At 36.0% G+C, this 20,657-nt stretch overlaps 1 protein-coding gene across 22 annotated transcripts in view; it reads right to left on the bottom strand.

The window, feature by feature from the left end:
• Nucleotides 1–504: 504 nt before the first annotated feature.
• FOXN3 (forkhead box N3) overlaps nucleotides 505–20,657 on the bottom strand; it is a 497,018-nt gene continuing 476,865 nt past the window's right edge. For 21 of the 22 annotated variants that reach the window (XM_074289758.1, XM_074289764.1, XM_074289761.1 and 18 more), the window contains one exon: nucleotides 6,876–8,734. In XM_074289758.1, the coding sequence (XP_074145859.1) occupies nucleotides 8,194–8,734 (541 nt within the window). In that variant the 3' untranslated portion in view covers nucleotides 6,876–8,193. Of the gene's footprint in view, nucleotides 8,735–20,657 lie in introns of all 22 variants that reach the window. The other variant, XM_074289777.1, reaches the window with a different exon arrangement.

Here is a 20,657-nt window from a genome sequence, read left to right as displayed (position 1 = left end):
ACTGCCATACAGTAGATCTCTTATAACTTGTCATTCTGATATTCACTCCCTTTATTCGTACCCACCATGTTCCCTGGACTGGGTAATATTTTAATGATAATAGGCAGTGCATTAAAACTGTGTAGATGAAATTTCTCTATCCCTATCCTATGATCTCATACAGTCTTAGAAACCTAAATAGACTAACTGGAAAATTCTGCATGAATAATCAATCCATTTTGACTTTTCATTTTATGCAATATCTAAGGTGAGCTACTGCAATGATGGAGAAATTTAGTAGTAAGCAGAGTTCTGGTAGGCTGAAGTCTGAGAACACAAACAAGCCTCGTGTATACTTTGCTTTAGGTTGCTTACTGATGACCTCAGTTGGTTTATCTGAACAGTAAATGGGAGGCTTCTTCAGAGGAAAATTATATTCCATCAGATTAGGAAAAGTATGGCATGGATTGGATATCATGGTTCAGGCGCTAAAGTTGGACTACAAAAACAAGCAAACGCCCTAAAGCAGGTAAGAAATATAAATTATTTTACTGCTCAACATTTACATATTGAGAGTCAGTACACACAATACCACTATTTTTTTTTTCTTCAATTGATGCAACTCAGTAATTTTTATTGCAACTGGAAGACAATACATCACAGAAACTTTATGGTAGGTTTGGGGAAAAGTGTTATTTACAATAATTGATGAAATAGTTTGTCTTTGGCAATATGATTACACATCAAGAAAATGTAAAATGCAGGTATGTATGCCTCTAAATCAACACCATCTCATTCCCTAAAGTTCAGCTGCTTGCTCTTGCCTTCAGACTGCTCACTTAGATAACACAAAAATACAACTTAACATTACTTTTTATTCCTCCATTGTGTTTCTCCTTTTCTATTCATGATATTGGCAGTTTCATACAGCAAATACAAGAAAAAAAATTGGCTTTTGAAAAGTTACTTCTCAACTGAAATTAATTTGGCCGGATAAGGTTATTGGCCAGTGAAAATCAACTGACCCCTAAGCATCGATCCTAAACCTCTCAGGCTTTTGTTTGCTTTATCACTTTCTCCCCTTGTTTGTTAAGACAACAACCAAACTCAGAAGTCTTACAGAATCAGAGTAGAAAAAAGTACAGGTGTATAATATTTTCTGGACACACAAATACTTTTTTCCTTTCCATATTTTTACCATGGCAGTTAAAAGTAGTGAGTGTGAATGACACAGATGTGAAATTGGTTACAGAATGCCAAACAATATGACCTTAAATAAATGGCCTTCACATACATACTCGAGAAATATTCCAGGTTTAAATAACTAAAAGTGAGCTCAGTTTCAATCTATAGGAAGGGACTGGGGATTTTAGGCCATAATAATAAAAAAGGATGAAATATGTTTGCTAGGTATGATAGCTCAACCATATTGAAGTCTTTGTGAATCCAATATAGAATATCAATTACTTTGCAAAAGGTAGAGAAGGCCATTCTGCACCTGTTGCAAATGTAATACATTTGGGGGAGGGGTAGAAATACAACACTGTTCATATCTTTCCAAATAAATAATCTTGGTTTCAATGATCACAAAGACAACAACAAAGAGGAAGGCTACTTATTAACACGGTTAAAGTCAGAAGTGATCGTAACATCTCTGATTTTCAAATGTGCAACAACAATGATGCAGCACCATAGACACATCAGATTTGGACTTTAAAGAATTGTTTTGTTTTTCTTTATTCTGTTTTCCTTATCCTTCCCTTAATTTTTGGTCAGTGAAATTAGCACTTTTTTGTCAAAACATGGAAGAATCGCAATGTTGAGTATAGTATTAATGTTAAAGCAACCCAGTTGACAAGTCTGTGCTTAATTCAAGAATAAACCAGTATGAGGGAAGAATAGAAAAAAAAAAAAAAAAAAAAAAAAGAGAAAAAAAGGGAAAGAACCACCAACTTTGGTGGGTGTTTAACTCCAAGGAAGAGGGGACTCATAGACGGATTCACAAAAGTATACAGAACATCAAATATTGTGTGTAAATCCTTTGTAAAACTCCATCTTGAAACAGAAATCACACACACAATGTATATACTTTTGATTCACACGTTACAAAGGAAAAAAAGACATTGTTGCGACATTGTTGTAGCTGTGCTAACTGCGATAGAAACCAAACATTTCAGAGTTTGGCAAGTAACTAAGAGAGGGTTATCACTTAGGTTATATAGCAAAAAGTGTTGATGTCTATCATCTATAGTAGTATAAATAATAAAAAAGTATTATTTAAATTAGATCACAGTGCTGGATTATGTGCATAACAGTGTTTGATAGATAACTGGAGGGCTGTGAACTATGATACTGAGGATTTAACAGTCAACACTGATAATGCGGGCATGGTCAAGAGAAGGATGCATGTGGTCCAAAGGGTCTTTTGGTGGAAAACCTAGATTATTACACAAATTGCTTGTTCACACACATACACACAAAAATTGTAATATCTGGGCAGCTGTGATCCACCACAAAGAAACCATTCCCATTCTGAATGAAGTGAGGTGGGTTTAAAAAAAAATGAAAACAACACATATTTAATCCAATCCCATATGCTAAATTCTTCTCATCAGATCACTTGTAACTTCTGGTTACCTTTCCATTCAGTCCATTCAGTGAGTGGCTGAAGGCCCATGAATACAATGTGGGAATAACATATACTTCAATTTTCAGGCATATGTTTGACATCACTCAGACACTGATTAGTCCTTGTGTATAGCAGGACTTGGGGGACAGGGGGAAGGAGAAGAGGGCATGAAGTGAGAGAAGCCATCAAAAGGATTTCCTCTCTAGAAGCTTCTGTTTTGTATCTCAATGTTTCCTGAATCCCATTCAAGGCATGCCAGGCTTTTCACCAGGAAGTGCTATTTCAGTAACAACTACACTAGTCCCAAATACCTGAATTTGTGTTAGAAAAGGTAAAGGATTTTTAATCCAGGCCAGTTACAGATCTCTTTCATGCTTATGTAGCTTTCCAAAGACTTACTTAAAAAAAAATTGCCATAACTGAATCAGGTCAAAAATCTTCCATAGCTTGCTTAGCTGTTCTTTTTTTTTTGGGGGGGAGAGGGGAAGAGGGGACACCATTGCAGCAAAGGTTTGATAACTTCCTATATAGATAAACATACCAAGGAACTCCTGGAAATATAAGAATCTGTTGGGGATAGGGAAGGAGAGTGTATGAAACACTATGGATAGGGCAGAAAGAGAATTAATGCAATTCACATTCTGAATATTGAGGAAATATTAAATTACAATGAACAGAATTTTTAAAAATTGTCTATGTGTACAGCATTTAAGAAAAAAAAAAGATTATCTAAAGATAATCTCTTAAATGTGTTAGAGCCAATAATATGTTGTTCTAGGTTACAGAACACAAATATGCTCTAGGCCACTTTAGTTCTAAATGCTGTTGAAATATAATTGAATCATTGGAGCTACCATGGTCCAAAAGACCAATTATGAAAACAGAATGAGAAACATTTCCTAATGATGAGTAGGGAAAGTTATTAGGATAAGCTAATAAATAAATGGGTATTAGAATTTGAATGATCAAAAATTTGGAGGGGAATTTTTAGACCTAAAGTGGATTAAATTAATGAAAATATTCTTTCACAAATAGGGCTTTGCTTAAAAAAATTTTCCCCACTGCATGACTCCTATCACTTTGCCTTCAAAGGCACTGACCATCCTGTCCTTAGATGAGGTACATTATATATAGCACTTGCTGCTCCCTTCTCCCCCCAACCCCTCACCCCTGTTCATTGCTAAAAATATATATATATATTTATAAGGTTAAATTCAATTGCTTTTTGGAGGAGTTGGCCCTAAGAGCTACTAGTAAGAAAGCATAGGGTCAAGGCAAATTTTGCAATGATTTTCATAGAGCGTTCCATGCATATCTTTTGGCCCTAGTCAAGTGACTCTTATCTATGCTAAAAATGCAGATTGGTAGGTCCTGGGAATATGGTAAATAGAGATTACCTAGATATTAATGAAGTTTGGAATAGTGTCTTCTCATTCTACTAATGTGAAAAAGATGGGCAGATGATGTCTTAGTTTAGACAGTGAAGTTCAGGTACATTAGAAACAGATTAGGTCCAAAGAACAGTAATTAATAGATGACATTTTGGAAGGCGGTGTGTACTAGAACATCTTAGACGTCAATTCACCATAGTGACTTGGCCAAAAGTCTTAGATGCAATACTGACCAACTTGCAGACTAACTGCAATACAAAGCGCAGGGGTTTGGCCAACACAGTGGGCAGCAAAATCAGGAGCACAAGAGATCCTAATAGGCTAGGGCATAGAATCAAACAAAGTAACAAGATGAAATTTACTGGGGAAATATGTAAATAAAGTCTTAAGATGGCTTCAGAAAATTAATCTCCCAGGTTCCAAATAGGTCAGGTGTGGTGAGGCAGCAGTTAAATTGAAAAAGATTTAGGGAATGAAGGAGATGGTAAGCTACATAAATGAACAGAAGGATATTACAGGGGGTGGGGTGGGGAAATTCATATCATGTGCTACATTTAGAAAAGTCTAGTATACAGAGCAAGGGAAAGGAGAATCCCAGTGCATTTTGCCCTGGTCAGACCCCATCTGCAGAATTTGTGCTCAGTTTGGAGGGCCACATTTTAAGAACATGAATAGGAAGGGAAAATAGTCAGAGAAGGATGACTGCGATAGTGAAGATTCTTGAAGATCATGCCATATTCAGATCACTGGGATGGAATTAGGGGAAAGAGAACCAGAGGAAGACAGAAAACAGATTAAATTTGGCTATGGAGGGCAGAAGAAGGGGCAAAGGGAAGTAGGAGACACACACACATTTCAGATTGCTGGAAGGAAAACCTTCCTTATAATTACAGCTACTATTGAAAGGGCTTCTTCAAGAGATAGTAGGTACCATCATAGAAGTGGTCTTCATTGAAAAACTGCATGACCTAGTTTCAGATTTATTACAGAGGAGACTCTTGGCCTGATATGGATTGGACAGGATACCCTCAGAGGTCCTTTCCAATTCAGATTCTATGATTCTGTACTGACTCATTGTTTTGGTTGTGCACAATGTGTAATCTTCAAAATAAAAAGGAAAAAGAGCCCCTGCTAAAATTGCCCCAACAAAGTGAGACTTGGGGAAAATGACACTTGGAAAGTTGCTGATTGAGGTATTTAAGCAAAAAAGTGGTTCAAGAGTAAAGAACACAAAAAGATTGAGATAAGAAATTACATGAAATATTTTATGGTTTTCTAAAAAGAGTCTTTGCTCATTTAAAAGTGAAATGATCAGAAACTGTTCACATGTATTTACTGGAAGAAACAATACCTTGCCAAAATCAGGCTTGAATGTGTTCTGCAGAATATGGATTAAATAAAATTTAGAGAGAGAGAAGCCGGAATAGGGAATCTTTTCTATTAATCTTTAGGGATTGCGGGGCTTAAAACAATGAGAAAGGAGAACTCAGATTCAGTCTGCCTTTGGGTGATTATGGTGCAAGGGAACTTAGGTGAACCTGAGAGAACAGAATGCCTCCATTTCTGTCCCCATTTACCAGATTAAAAAAAACACTCGTGCTTCAGTGACAGAATCTTGCCTGAGTAATGCTGCTGTATTGGCAAAAGATGAATGCAGGCTCAATTAAGTGCCTCTACTTGTGATATATTTATAAAACAAAGAGTTCCCCTTCACTGAATCAGAGGAAAACAACTCTATGGCATAGGCCAATTGGTCTTCACCCTTTGATTTAAAGGCTTACATTCCCTCACCAAATACCCACAGATGGATTTGAACCCCTTACACAAACCTTTCATTTCTTACTCAAAATCACCTCCCAAGCTATTCTGTATTGGACAGTAATTGGTTGGTTTTAATTTCAGGGGAGGTAAAGAAAAAATATCAGATTTTTCTGTTAGCTTTTCAAAGTTTTTTGAAAAGGAGGAAAAACCCAAGATCTAATAAGCATATTTGCATTTTTTAAATAACTGAAACATAAAAGAGGTTTCTGTTTTTTACTAGGTTGTCCTGTTGCAGTGTATCCTCATAATTCAGATAATTTTAGAACAATATTCTAGAATGTTGAGCTTCCTCTTGCCTCCTTTTAAGTTCTATTGTTACTGTAAAATGTCCTGGGAATTGCATTTCTACCACCTGTGTCCTAGTCTTCAGAACATTGTACCGTATTTCACACCACTATCAGATAAGGCCTGTTAGCAATTTCTTCTTCCTCCTTAGGGGCAAATTTGCATAATTATTCACTGCCATCTATCCTAAAACCAAATCATCACGATTTTCTCAGTTTCAGCTTCCCATTATTCTCTTGATTCTATCATATACACTCACTACTAAATTTGCCCTCAAATTATTGCGTCATGTTAGACATGTACAGACAAAGAGAAAGGACACACTTTTTAAAACAGAGAAGTCAGGGTGGGGGGAGAAGGGGCTGAATGTTCAGACAAGGCAGTATAGTTCAACCATCCAAGCCCTACCAGAGCGTGGAGTTTATTTATATATTTATATATATATTTATATATATTGCAGAGTAAATTCCCCAACAGTCAGTGTTTGTCCCTGAAGAAGGTTAAACCTTAAACACCTGCTTCAAAAAACCAAAAATAAAACAAAACAAACAAACAAAAAAAATAAACAACAACAATAACAAAAAAAAACAAAAAACAAAATCAAAAACCCAACCAGAACAAAAAAACAAAAAACTTCTAAGCCTAAAGGCTTAAAAATTAGAGGCATAGCCTTTTCTCTATTTTCTATATTTATATGAAAATAATTCATGCTTCATGCTAAATACATTATTTACCTTACAAGAACTTTGTTATCTTTGAATAAAAAAAAGTTTTTGTTTTTTTTTTTGTGTTTTTTTTGTGTGTGTTTTTTGTGTTTTTTTGTGTTTTTTTGTTTTTGTTTTTGTGATTTCTTGTTTTGTTTTCCTCAAAGGAATCCATGCACTGTGGATCAGATATTCTTGCTGGCTACACTGGGTGAATCTGGAAATCAATGATTTTTGCACAGATGAATCCTGACTGACATTAACTGCAAACTCCATTTTTGAGGGCAGCTTAGGAGCTCTTTTTTGGTAGATTTTATTTTCTTGTCCACCAATATGCCTTGAAAACAAAAAAAAAAAAAAAAATTTTTTTTTTTTAACACATCATAATACTAATGGCAGGTTTTGTAGCTTCTAATTTTTTTTAAACTAGATCAAATATTTTTGATCCACAGAAAAAGCTCTGTATCATTATTTCTTTCTTGAATATCTACTGTAATTTCTTAGACTTGATTGCTTTTCACTCAGGCAGTTAAGAAGACATAGCTTGTTCTCTGCATTATTGTTATTTTTTGTATGCAGTGCCAATCTTCGGGTTTATGGCTTCTGAATCTACTATAGAATACAGAATTCAATGATTAGCGAAATCTCTAACAATTTGCCCTATTTCTTCTCATCATTCACTGAAACTCATCACATACACAGTTCAGTTTCCACCACTTAAAAGGCATCAGTCTTTATATTTTCAAGCCACAAGGGTATGTAAAAGCAGAAAACAACTGTGCCTGACATGTGGCAACTCCAGACTTGCAATGGTATCACTGGAAACCACAGTGCCACTGGCAGGTTCTTGGTTCTGTCAAGAAGGAAGGGTTTCCTGCTTTCCCCAAATCTCCTTATTCACATTCAATTCATTAACCCAATCATGTGATCATTTTAATTTCTTAATCCTAGGGGTTGGGCCTAACCAATGACTGATTTGTGCACATCTCCTCTAGGAGCCAAGGAGTAACTGATGCCAAATTGTACTTCCATTGCATTAAAGTGGGTGTCACAGCATATTCAACCATGTACTTCTGACAAGCTGGAGAAAGCAACGTAAATTTTGGCTTTTATGGTTTTGTCTTCAGATAATGAAAAGCTTTTGTAAAACAGCTGAGTGTCAGTATGAGTTCTATGGCTTCAATCTCCTTTAAAAATAAAAAAAATTTAAGGGTCCAAAAAAAAAAACCAACCTAAACAAACAAAACAAAACAAAAAAACCCTAAACCAAACCAAAAGGGAAAAAAAAATTGTTGATATTGCCACAAATCATTAGAATTCTCCTGACGTGCTGAAACAAAAAAAAATTTTTTTTAGTAAGTTCAAAACAAATCAGTGATTTGTTTTAATTTTTTGTGGTTTCCTTTTGCTCTTTCTGTCCCTTTGCCGTCCGATTGGTGATGTTATTCAAGCAGGATCGGATTCCTGCTAAGTGTAAGAGAGATCCAGCTGCTTCCTTCATCTCCTCATCATCACTCTCTGGAGGCTTCTCCGTGCGTCGCTTTTTAAGGGGCAGTGTATCACTAGGGACTTTCCTCACCTTGGATAAATGCTGCCTTTTCTTGTGCTGGGACGCATACCCACTGTCAGCTAAAGAATCCTTGGTCTCCTTTCTGTTATGCTTCCTGTCATCCTCTTCAGTTTCACTATGGCTCTCATGGCTCTGGAAGCTAATCTCGCTGCCCTCACGGCTGCCCTTTGTAGCAAACTCATAATGGTCATCAGCAGAAGAAGAAGAAATGGAGTCACTGGCTGGGGAGGTGCTCCTGGGATTGGAAGATTTGGCACTACTATAATTGTGATCTTCCTTTGGGTCACCACTAACAACTGGAGAGCCACAGGACTGCTCACTTTCTGTCCTCATCCGACAACTGGTCACACCATTCCTGAAGGAAAGAGAAAAGGTAGGGAATCAAAATAGAAGCAGAAACAAACAAACAAACAAAAAAAACAATTTTGCTTTTGACTATAGATAAACAATTTCACCTCAGAAATGTCAAACTTATAACTTGGTAGTGCTATATTTGAAAGAACATCAGAAATCCTCTGGGAGGAATTAGAGTTGGTGTGAAGAAATAGTTGCCAATATCCAATGCCTCAGTAACCCATGATATTTTCATTCAGTGTGGCTAACCAAAGAATCAAAATAATACTTCTGACAATAGTGGAAGCTCAATTTATTATCTTAAATAAGTTTTGGAAAATCAGGTGGTGGTTGTTCGATTTCATGGATCAGCAAAGATTATGGAATCAGAAAGCATCTGATGTTGGTGTGGACACTTGAGTATAAATGAGAAGTAGATTCTTTTCTCAGGGCAATTATCCACAGGGGAAAAAATAGTTATGATGATTTTGGTTGGGTTTTTTTGTTTGATTTTTTTGGTCAAGAGATTAAACATAAGGCTAGGGATGGAGAGTTGAGTTGATAGGATGATCATCTGTGGAGGGTGGTTGACTTCTCTTCCACCTGATCCATTAATAAAAGACCTAGAGAACATTTTCTTCATCTTTATAAACAGGGACAGTGATTTCTAATAGATCAAGGAATTAGAAACCATTCTTAACTCATGAGTTGTATAAAAACAGGTGGTGGATTCAAGGTGATTTGAAGTCTATAGTTTGCTGACCTGATACATAGAATTGCTAAAATACCTTCCTAATTCTAATGTCTGTCTCATTGATGATCTATGTATCTAGCTCCAGTCTTTCTCTTGAATTCTAGTCCCAAATCATTAACTACCTCATAGACATTTCTCAGTGAGTATTTCATATTCACTTCAAACTCTATCATGATTAAAACAAAACTCATTATTTTTCCCCAAAAAAACATATCCCTCTCTTCCTGGTGTCTCTATTTCTGTTAATAAAACTACCATCCTTTCAGGAATCTAAGCCCACAATTTTTTGATCATTTTCAGTTTCTCACTGTTCCTGAATAGCCCTCTCCTCACTATTCCCCTCCCCTGAGGCAATTGGGATTAAGTGACTTGCCCAGGGTCACACAGCTAGGAAATGTTAAGTGACTGAGATCAGATTTGAACTTGGGTCCTCCTGACTTCAGGGCTGGTGCTCTATCCACTGGGCCAAATAGCTGCTCCTCTCTTCACTATTTTCAACTAGATTGCCAAGGCTTGCCAATTTTAACTCCATAGCATTTCTAACATCCATTTCTTTTCTCTCTACTAATATGACAATGTCTGTAAGTCAGGCTTTTCATTATCTATCATCTGCTACAGTCTCTTAATAATCAAACAAACAGAAAGTTAGGTATTATTTACTATGTGCCAGGTTGGTGCAAAGACTAAAGTAAAAGCATTCTCTCTCTTCAAGTATCTTTAAAGTCTAACCATAAAAACAATGCATTCCTATATAGAAATATAGAAAAAACACATATACAAAATAATTTCAGGGGGAAAATACTAGTAGCTGTGGTGATCATGTGGAAGAAGGTGGCACTGGTGCTAAGCCTTGAATGGAACAAGGATGCCTGAAGGTCACAGGTGAAGAGTAAGTGCATGCCAAGTTTGAAGGAATAACCAAAGCAAGGACAGAGAAGGGGGAGAATGACTTGTGTGAGGAATAGGCAGGACTATCTGATTGCACTGGGATGTATGTGTATAATATACAATGTTAATATAATATACACACACATACTATATATGGTACATATATTTTATACATACAATATACATATACGGTACATAAATGTATATGGCATGTACAATATAATACCCTCTAAATGTAGTGTATGTGTAATAATATACAATATGTCAACTGGAAAGGTAGGTTGGGACATGGTTGTAAATGGCTTTAAATGAGAGAGAGTTTATATTTGATCCTGGAGGTGAGACAGAACACTGAAATGTACTGAGAGTGGAAAGTGTACTGCAAAATGGCACCATCTGAGTGAGGTAGGAAAAATTTTGGCAATTTTATGAAGGACGAGTTGGAAAAGGGACACCAATTAAAACGCCATTACAATAGTACAGAGGTGACAAAAATCTGAGCCAGGTTGGTAGCTGTGTGAGTGGGGAAAAAAGGGGTAGAAGTGAGAGATGTTGTGCAAGCAGAAATGACAACATTTAGCAGTTGAAGTGATGAGTAAATTCAAGTCTCTCCTCTCTATGATCCATTCTCTACTGAGTTACCAAAGGGATATTCTGAAAACACAATTATGATGACATTGCTGACCTGATTTAAAAAAAAAAAAGTTACAGTGGCTCCTTATCTGCAATAAAATAGAAGCATCTTTATTTGATGCTCATAGATCTTTGTAATCTGTCTCCAGATACCTTTCCACAATGTTTACACTTTACTTAACCTTTTAACACCCCCTCACCACCTACCTCTCAGGTTTATTTTAAGGATCAAATGAGATGATATTTTAAAAATGCTTAGTACAGTGCCTGGCACATAGTAGGTGCTTAACAAAGGCTTGTTTTCTTCTCTTCCCCTACTTCCTGGACTTTATATTCCAATCAAAACAAAAATTACTTAATTTTTTTTAATGTACCATTTCCCACCTCTGTGATTTTGAACATGCCATGTTCCACGCTTGGAATGTACCCTACCTCTTAGAATCCTCATCTTCCTTCAAAGCCAAGCTCAAATGGCACCTTCTAAAGGATGCTACCTCCTCACCATTAGTATCCAAGCTCCAAAATTACTACCTGTTTACTATATGTTTTGTATAAACTTTTATGTATGCACATTGTTTCCCTACAGAGACTACATACTCATTAAATGCAGTAGATATTTCATTTCTCTCTTATGTCCAGAGACTAGTTGAGTGTCTGGAATCCAGGAAGTTCTTGCTTGATACTTTAATAAATGAGTGATCCTCGAGGGAATCCCAGTAGTAGGTGGGACTTCTTTCATGAAGGGCTATGGAAAAGAATTGTTCCATCATCATCACCTTTTATCAATCAACACTTCTATTAGTCAGCCTTTGTGGCATGATCATAGGATAACATTATTTTAGTCAAAATGGTTGGGGAAAAAGGCATTCTGGTTAAATGACTATTTTTGAGTAAGAGGGCATTTCTGTGCCCACAACACCAGCTTCCAACAAATTAGAATGTAATTAACACAAAAATCCTAACAAATGTAATTTAATCTTCAAATATTCAGAAGGGACATCGGGATCTTGCCTCAGGGTCATCATGATGAATATTAATTATCACTCCATAGTCCTATGGGAAAAATTCTAGTTACTTGGACTTTGGAGATATTTGGATGCTGGATAAAAGGGAACAGACTATACAAAACTGAGCAAAAAGCAGATATTCCCAGAATGCTCTGGGTCAGCGGTGGATCCACCCTGATTCCTTGACCCTAGATGGTACTGACTTAATAAAACTTCAGTGGTTTAGACAAGAGAATGCCTTTCCTCTTCCAAATTTGTGTTGACCCCAAACACTGGTGAGTGTGAAAAAAAAAAAAAAAAAACCCTGAAACATGTGAATTTTTAATTTTAAGTGACAGTAATCTCAATGACTCAGCCATCACTGGGGAAATGTGATTTTTGGGATTATATTTCTGAGATAAATGGAGTTTGATTACTCCTTCCCTTAAAATTCCAAAACTTCTAAAATTTTAATGTGATGATAGAAAGCCTACTATAATGTATCCCTATCTTCTAAAACTAAGTGTGGCAAAATCTCAGGCACCCAGAATCCTTGAGGAATGGGGAGAGGGGGGATGAGCAGAGAGAGGGAGAAGGAGATAGATATAGAGACAGAGACAGATGGGAAAGAGACAAGCAGAGAGATAGAAAAAGAGAGAAGGGGAGACAGACAGTGAAAGACAGTGAAGAGGGAAGACAGAGATAGAGACAGAGATGGGGAAGAGATAAACAGACAAGGGAGGAGAGATATACAAGGGAAGGAAGAGAGACAGAGGAAGAGGGGGAGACAGATAAAGAGAAACAGATAGGAAGGCAGAGAGAGAAAGAGTGGAAAGAGAACATCAGAACTTTTAATATTTATTAGTTGTATAACCTTGGAGAAAAATAATAATAGGCAGTAGTAGTAGTAATAGGAGTAGTAGGAGTAGGAGCAGAAGTGGTAACACTAGTAGTAGTAATCATTGGGATTCATATAGTGACTATATGACTGTGTGTAAAGATTCTTATTTTTTTAGGTGTAAAATGGACTAACGTAGGTCAAATACAGTATGGGAGAGTGGCCAGATGAATAAAAGTGTAAGTGGGAAATAGTTAACAAAATAAAAATAAGATAAAACATAGATAAAAACACATTTTAAAACCAAGTCAACATGCAGCTCTTAGGGATCCTTACATATGAATTTGTGGTCACCAGTTCCATCTACATTCGACACCACTGGACTAAATGACCTGAAAAGTCACTTCTAGCTCTAAATCCAGGTTCTGAATTTACTAGCTTCTAGATTTTCATCATGAACCAAGAGGTATCTCTGTATGCTCCATCAGGTTTTTCTGACCTTGGTGATGGTTCCCTAGGTCTTAATGCTAAAAGTGTACTCCCTCTTTCTATCACCCCCACTGCCCAGGTTTAACAGAGATAGAAATGAGTAGGGAAAAGAAACCACACAGCCTATATAGAAAAGCAAGGGAAAGAGTTAGAAGCTCATTAAAAGTCGTCTAGTTCTAATGTTCTTAACAGATAAGGAAACTGAGGCTCACAGCTCACAGAACCGGAGAAGGGACTTTGGAAGACCTTTAACTCAGCAGCCCCATTTTTATAGATTAGGAAACTCCAAAGAGTTTAAGTTATTGTCCATGGTGACAGATAGTTGATTACTAAGAGTACATTGTATATAATAACAGCAATATGATTTTAAGAATAATTTTGGACTTTTGATTCAGCAGTATCCCAAAGAGATCATAAAAGAGGGAGAAGAATCTTCATGTTTAAAAATGTTTGTAGCAGCCCTTTTTGTGGTGGCAAGGAACTGGAAATTAAGGGGATAACCATCAGTTGGAGAATGGCTGAATAAATTATGGTATATGAATGTCATGGAATATTGTTATTCTATAAGAAATGATCAGTAGGATGACTTCAGAAAACCTGGAGAGACTTACATGAACCGATACTGAATGAAGCAAGTAGAAGCAAGAAAATTGTTCACAGTAACAAGATCATGTCATGATCAACTGTGATGGACTCAGCTCTTCTTAGCAATGGGGGTGATTCAAGACAATTGCAATAGAATTTGGGATGGAAAGTGTCATCCATATCTAGACAGAGAACTATGGAAACTGAAGGAGGTTCAAAACATAGTATTTTAATCTTTGTTGATTTTTCTTTCTCATGTTTTTTCTTCCTTTTTGGTCTGATTTTTCTCATACAACATGAAAAATATGGAAATATGTTTAAAAGGATTGTTAGCTCCCTTGGGAAAGAGGAGGGAAAGAGAAAAAATTTGGAACACAAAATCTTACAAATATGAATTCTGGAGGGGGGAACTAGATGGGGCAGCTAGATGGCATAGAGGATAGAGCACCAGCCTTGAAGTCAGGAGGAGCTGAGTTCAAATCCAGCCTCAAATGCTTTATACTTCCTTAGCTTTGTGACCCTGGGCAATTCACTTAATCCCAACTAAGCAAAAAAACAAAAAACAAAAAACAAAACAAACAAACAAAAACCAACCAAACAAATTAAAAAACAAAACAAAAAACCCCCAAAAACAAAACAAAACCAAAAATGAACTCTGGAAACTATATGTGTATTTGGAAAAATAAAATACTTTTGGGGGGGTGGTGGTGAGAATAATCATTTTGACTATTATAAATACCCACATTAATTATAAAGGACATATGAAGAAAAGATGCTATCTCTATGCAAGCTAATAACTGATAAATAGAAGTACAGATAGAATAATTTTACATATCTGTTTGTGTCTAATGGTAGCCATCTGGGGAAAAGGGAAGAAAAAAGGGGTGGGGGAAGGAAATTTATATGAAAACTTTGTTGTGTATTTAAAAGGAATAGTAAGTTATATATAACTGGATTGTGATTCATGTGCAATCATCTTTTTATCATATGTTATGGAAATGTTTGCTTTATTCCTTAAGTTTAAAAAAAGTAAAAACAAAAAACAAACAAGTACTACTATGTGTCAGGTACTGTGCTAAGCACTGAGGATACAAAAAGAGTCAAAAGACAATCTCTGTCTTCAAAGAGCTCATAAAACCATTTGAGCTCAAGTTGCACCCAAGTTGGCCATTTGACTCTAAAATCAATACTCTTCCTATAATCAATAATAAATAATCAATACTCTTCCCCTTGTGCTAAAATAAGGGCCGATTAAAAAGATACTGAGCTACCACAAATAAACAAGTATACTTTATCTCCAGGACATCATTATAAGTATAAATGATTATGCTGTGTTTTCATAGTGAGATAGGAGTGCTGGTCTCGGAGTTAGGAAGCCCCTGGGTTCAGATAATGTGTCTGAGACATACTCTGAGCCTGGGCAATTCACTGAAGCTATTTGGTGGCCCAGGACATTCATTCTACAAGAGTATAATTCTGAGTTCAGTTGCTGATATGATTAAAGGGAGTTTCTTTGCGGCTGATTATCAATTCCAATGTAATCACAGGCCCAGACCTTGCTACCACAGAACTGTCACAGTGGTCACCTCAGGAAATCACTGAACTTTTGACTGTGCACTAAGCAGTCCCAGAATGCTGCCTTTTTTTTTGGGGGGGGTGTTGCTGCTGTTGTATTAAGTTCTTGTATATACATTTCACAGTTTTGCTTTCTCCCTCCACTGTCAGGTTTCTGAGGTCACTTCTTGCTGTTTTCCCTAGGGGTGCCTCTGGCAGCTCAGTTCCCATCCTACTTCTAATCTGCTGTAGACTGAGAAACCTGATAATCAGGGCTTGTTAGAACTCGGTGCAAAGAGTGAATAGGTTCATGCTTTGTGAGGGCATGGAGGGATTCCTCTAATGAGTCAAATACATGTGTTTTAGTGCATAGACAGAGATAGCTATTTCAGTTCCTTAAATTCTCACCTCTTCCTTCCCCCCACTTTTTTGGGGGGAGGAGAAAGCTTCTTCATGGTTCCAGGCTGTGTAACGAGGTAGCCAAGATTGGATAGGTGAGGTGTAAGCAGTCAACTTCTATAGTTTTACCAAAGATAAATGAAAATGGAAGGATCTATTACTAATTTCCTCTTCTGGTATAAGTCGAGGTTCCTGAGAATAGCAGATTTTATATGTATGTATGTATGTATGTATGTATGTATGTATCTATATCTGTATCCCTAGTACCTAGTAGAGTGCTTGATCCACAATTGATAGGTAATTACCCCTTCTTCCACATCATGGGGTTAGAAGCACAGTGACCCCAATGAGCTGGAAAATCCATGTAAAACTTTTTGCTCTCTCTTTGTACTAGAGAAGAAATCTAATTTTTTTCTTTTTTTTTTTTAATGGAGTGTTTATAGTACGGATATAAGTATATTTATGGCATTAAAAGATAAATTATGTTGATATTAGATAATACTACATATATATTTTATACATTTCTAAGTTTCTAAATTTTTTCTGTGTCACTTGCAGCTTCTACAAAACTCCTCCCAAATTCCCATTTCATTTTTTTATGTCATGTGGAAAGCATAACTGTATTTAATAAATGATTTGTTGACTCACTGTCTGGTCTTGGTCATTTAAATACTAAGAGAGTAAAAGAAAAAAAAATTCTGTAAAAATAGCATAAAAACAGTTTTACTACTTGGAACTGGAGGAGCCATGCTATTTTTGGCTCTTTAGAAGCTTCATATGTTCCTCCTGAATTTTCATTCATGCTTTCAGATTGAGGTTCACGTAGATGAGCTCCAAGGAAGTATGATTGCAGAAAGAACAGACTCTTAGTGTTGACTAAGCATCCTGGAACAAGTACCAAACTTTGCATGTAAATGTATTAAAGGGGTATATATTTTTTTATTTGTTTGAAATTAAAAAGGCATAGAACCATGTTGAAGAACTTTGTTGAAAGAAGCCTAGGAAATCATCTATTTGATCTAATTTTCTTATTTTGTATATTAAGAAATTGAGAGCAAGAAGAAATGGGAAAGCAACAGGCCTTGGCTGTCAAGGACAGGTAAAGACATTGAAGTTGCGGCCTTTAGAGTTCACCTGCCAGGGAATGACAATTATTGTCATTACTAAAGTAGGAACTCACCATTTCTAATGACAATATTTCAAGCTTCAAAAAAAAAAAAAAAAAAAAAAACATGTTTGCAATGATAGAACTTCATTAAAGGAAAACAACATATAAAAGTCTACTTCTACTTAATAGCACTGACTTTTCTCTAGATTTTAGCATGGGCTTATAAGCCATAAATTACATATGGGACGCAGCAGGAAGAGACAAGCTCCTTCAATTATTAATAACTCAGTGCAAAGTCATTCATGATTGTGCAAGCCAGCTGCATTTACTTGGAGATGGCTCACCACTGCAGGGGTTGTCATTACAGGATACCAAATGCTCAAAAGGAGAAATCAGCCATCCCAAACTAGTTGTAAGCTGAATTTATAACTATCGCCTCAAAATCATTCATTAAAGTGAAACAAGGGATGCATTTTAAAAGGCTGAATTTTTTTTTGTTTTAGCTAAATTTACATGTAAAGATGTTCAAAATTATCATACATTAGCATGAATTAAAATCCGCTTGATTTTACTAAGCCTCTAATAGTTTAAACAATATGGTTCAACAAAACCATATGCTACTAATCTTCAAAATGAACCTGGTATTAATTCTCTTGTCAGGTAGAACTAAAAATACTTAGCAAAGAAGAAATCATAATAGTTCAGACCAAGAAAAATCATTTTTTCCAATAACTTAAATGGTGGTGTCTTGGAAGTTAGGATGTTATTACCACATTTTTATATATAATAGGTCCTTTCCCTATAGACTATGTTCAGAGGGACAAGCACTCTGTCTTTTTTTTTTTTCAATCCTCCACAGATCTGTAGTGCTTTATCATATAGCACACATTAAAGTTTAATTTAACAAACATTTACTCCATACCAACCATGTGCCAGACATTTTACTAGGAATCAACAAAAAAGACAAAAACAAATTTTTGCCCTCAAGAATCTTACAATTTAATAGGAGCAGGGGGAGTAACAGTACAGCCACAGAAAAGGTAAGATTTAGACACAAAATATGTAGAATACTGAATGAATAAATGCATTTTAAATCTCTAAATCTTAAGTGACATTCAGGTTGAGTTGATGGTAGGTATGAAGAAAGTTTTGTAATTCTGTATGTTATCTTATTTGTAAACAGCTATTTGCTTATTGTCTTCCTCATTAGATTGCAAACTCTTTGACAGAAAGGTCATTGTATCTCTGGCAGTTAGCACAGTGTTTGGCACATAATAAATGCTTGTTGACTTGTTGACACAGTGCTAGAAGCAGGTGAGTTATTATTATTCCTTCCATATAGTTTGCACACTGGAGTTACTATCTTTGAACTTTCTTATTATTGTTTAGAGCAGTCACCTACTGAAAGGATTTATTTGGAGGGTCCAATCTTTTAACAAGCCTAAACAAATGAATCAAAATCAAAGGATTATTGAAGCAATAGTCTGAAGGCAAGCTAGTCTCTCAAAGAGCAAGTCTGTCTATTAAGAATTAGAACTAGTAAGGTTTGGGGAGAGATGAGTGGCTCAGGAAAACTGACAAAAAGGTCACTTAATCCTTAAAGAATGGCTTTTCTCAACTCCTCTTAAAAAGGGAAGGTGGGAAGGAGGGAAGCAGTATTCTATTTGAGATATATCTAGAAATTACTTTTTTACAAAAAGGAATTAATAAAAAAAATTTAAATGCACTAATAGTTTAACCCGCCTTCCTTCCTCCCCCACCTAAATATAAGATCCCAATGGAAAGGCAGAATGAAAATGAAACATGAAGAAGAATCCTGAAGAGATTAACTGAAGAAGAGAAATAAGAAAATATAATTTTTTAGAAAACTAGAATATAAAGCATTTTTTAAAAAAGCAGCTTTTGCTGTTGCTGAGTTTTCAGTTATGTCCAACTCTTTTTCTTGAAGCAAAAATACTAGAGTGGTTTGTCATTTCTTTCCCAGCTCATTTTAAAGATGAAAAACTGAGGCAAACAAAGTTAAGTGAAGTGGTTTGCCCAGGGTCACACAGTTAGTAAGTGTTTGAGGCCTCATTTGAACTTAGATTCTTCTGATTTCAGGGCTGACACTGTAACCACAGCTTCTTAAACTGTGGTTCATGATCCCATATGGGGTCTCATAACAAAATTATGATTTATTATCAGTAACTGTTTGATTTGTAATCTATATAGCTGGAATTGTGTAATAATTTCTTGGGCAGAAAGGGATTGCAAGTGGAAAAACTTTAAGAAGCCCTATACTAGCCAACTTAACTACCCTCCCAACTTTAGCATTCTAAAATGTTAAAGGGAATAGGGTCTAACTGGTAGACGAGGGTCCTTCTGAGTGAGTTCAAATAACCCAATTCAATCTTAGCTTATTAGCCTTATTAGTTCTCATGTCTAGAAAATGAGGAGGTTGTTTCAAATGATCCTTAAAGACCCTTTCTAAATCTGGGTCCTCTGAATGCACAAGAATAAAGCTCTAGGTCATATATCACATAGTCCAGAAGATAATTAAAGCCTGGAACACGCTCTTGGTTGCCTTCTTGGTTAAGGTAGAAGCTGCACCTTGATGGACCTTCAGAAGCAGTGGGAGGAGGGGTGCCATGGGACTTTCAAAATGGGCCAATGTTCTTTCATAAAGAAATCCACTCTCCGACTTACATCAACTGATGCTGAGTGAAATGAGTAGAACCAGAAGATCTCTGTACACTTCAATGCTGTATGAAGATGTATTCTGATGGAAGTGGATATCTTCAACATAAAGAAGATCCAACTCACTTCCAGTTGATCAATGATGGACAGAAACAACTACACCCAGAGAAGGAACACTGGGAAGTGAATGTAAATTGTTAGCACTACTATCTATCTACCCAGGTTACTTATACCTTCGGAAGCTAATACTTAATGTGCAACAAGAAAATGGTATTTACACACATATATTGTATCTAGGTTTTACTGTAACACATGTAAAATGTATGGGATTGCCTGTCATGGGGGGGAGGGAATGGGGGGGGATAATTTGGAAAAATGAATACAAGGGATAATATTATAAAAAAAAAATTACTCATGCATATATACTGTGAAAAAAAAATTCTAAAAAAAAAAAAAAAAAAAAAAAAAAAAAAAAAAAAAAGAAATCCACTCTCCAACCCTTCAATCTCTACAATGATTCCAACACCTTCCCCTCAATTACAACAACAAAGATCAAAGAATCACAAGCAAAAGGGTAATTAATATTTTTGTTCTCTTCCAATTGTTATCTTGAAAGGCAGTATTCTGATTAAAGTTAAAAACAAAGCAAAGCAAAACAAAACAAAGAGTTTACACTGGGGCTGGTTGTGGGTATACTTTTGGAAGATGAGGTATGATATGTTATATCATATTTTACATTTGAAAAATTTTGCTAATGGCTTAGAATTTAGAATAATCAGAAACATAAAATATAATTAAGGCTGCTTACATTGGTTGGTAGAAGCAGCAGGGGGCCAGTTGGCAACCCAACCCTATAAAGTTTTTCTTTACCTCTATCTTACTGTTTCCCCATTCCTTTATTACTGATTTGGTTCTCACAACAGCTCTGTAGGATATGTACTATTATCATTTTGCAGATAAGGAAAATGAGGCAGATAAATAACTGGACCATAGATTTACATGGCTTAATATTTGAAGCAAGATTTGAACTCAGGC

Source organism: Sminthopsis crassicaudata, chromosome 2 (assembly GCF_048593235.1).
Source record: "Sminthopsis crassicaudata isolate SCR6 chromosome 2, ASM4859323v1, whole genome shotgun sequence".
NCBI classification, from domain to species: domain Eukaryota; kingdom Metazoa; phylum Chordata; class Mammalia; order Dasyuromorphia; family Dasyuridae; genus Sminthopsis; species Sminthopsis crassicaudata.
Note: the sequence above shows the minus strand (reverse complement) of the source record. Positions and strands in the feature narration are given on the sequence as shown.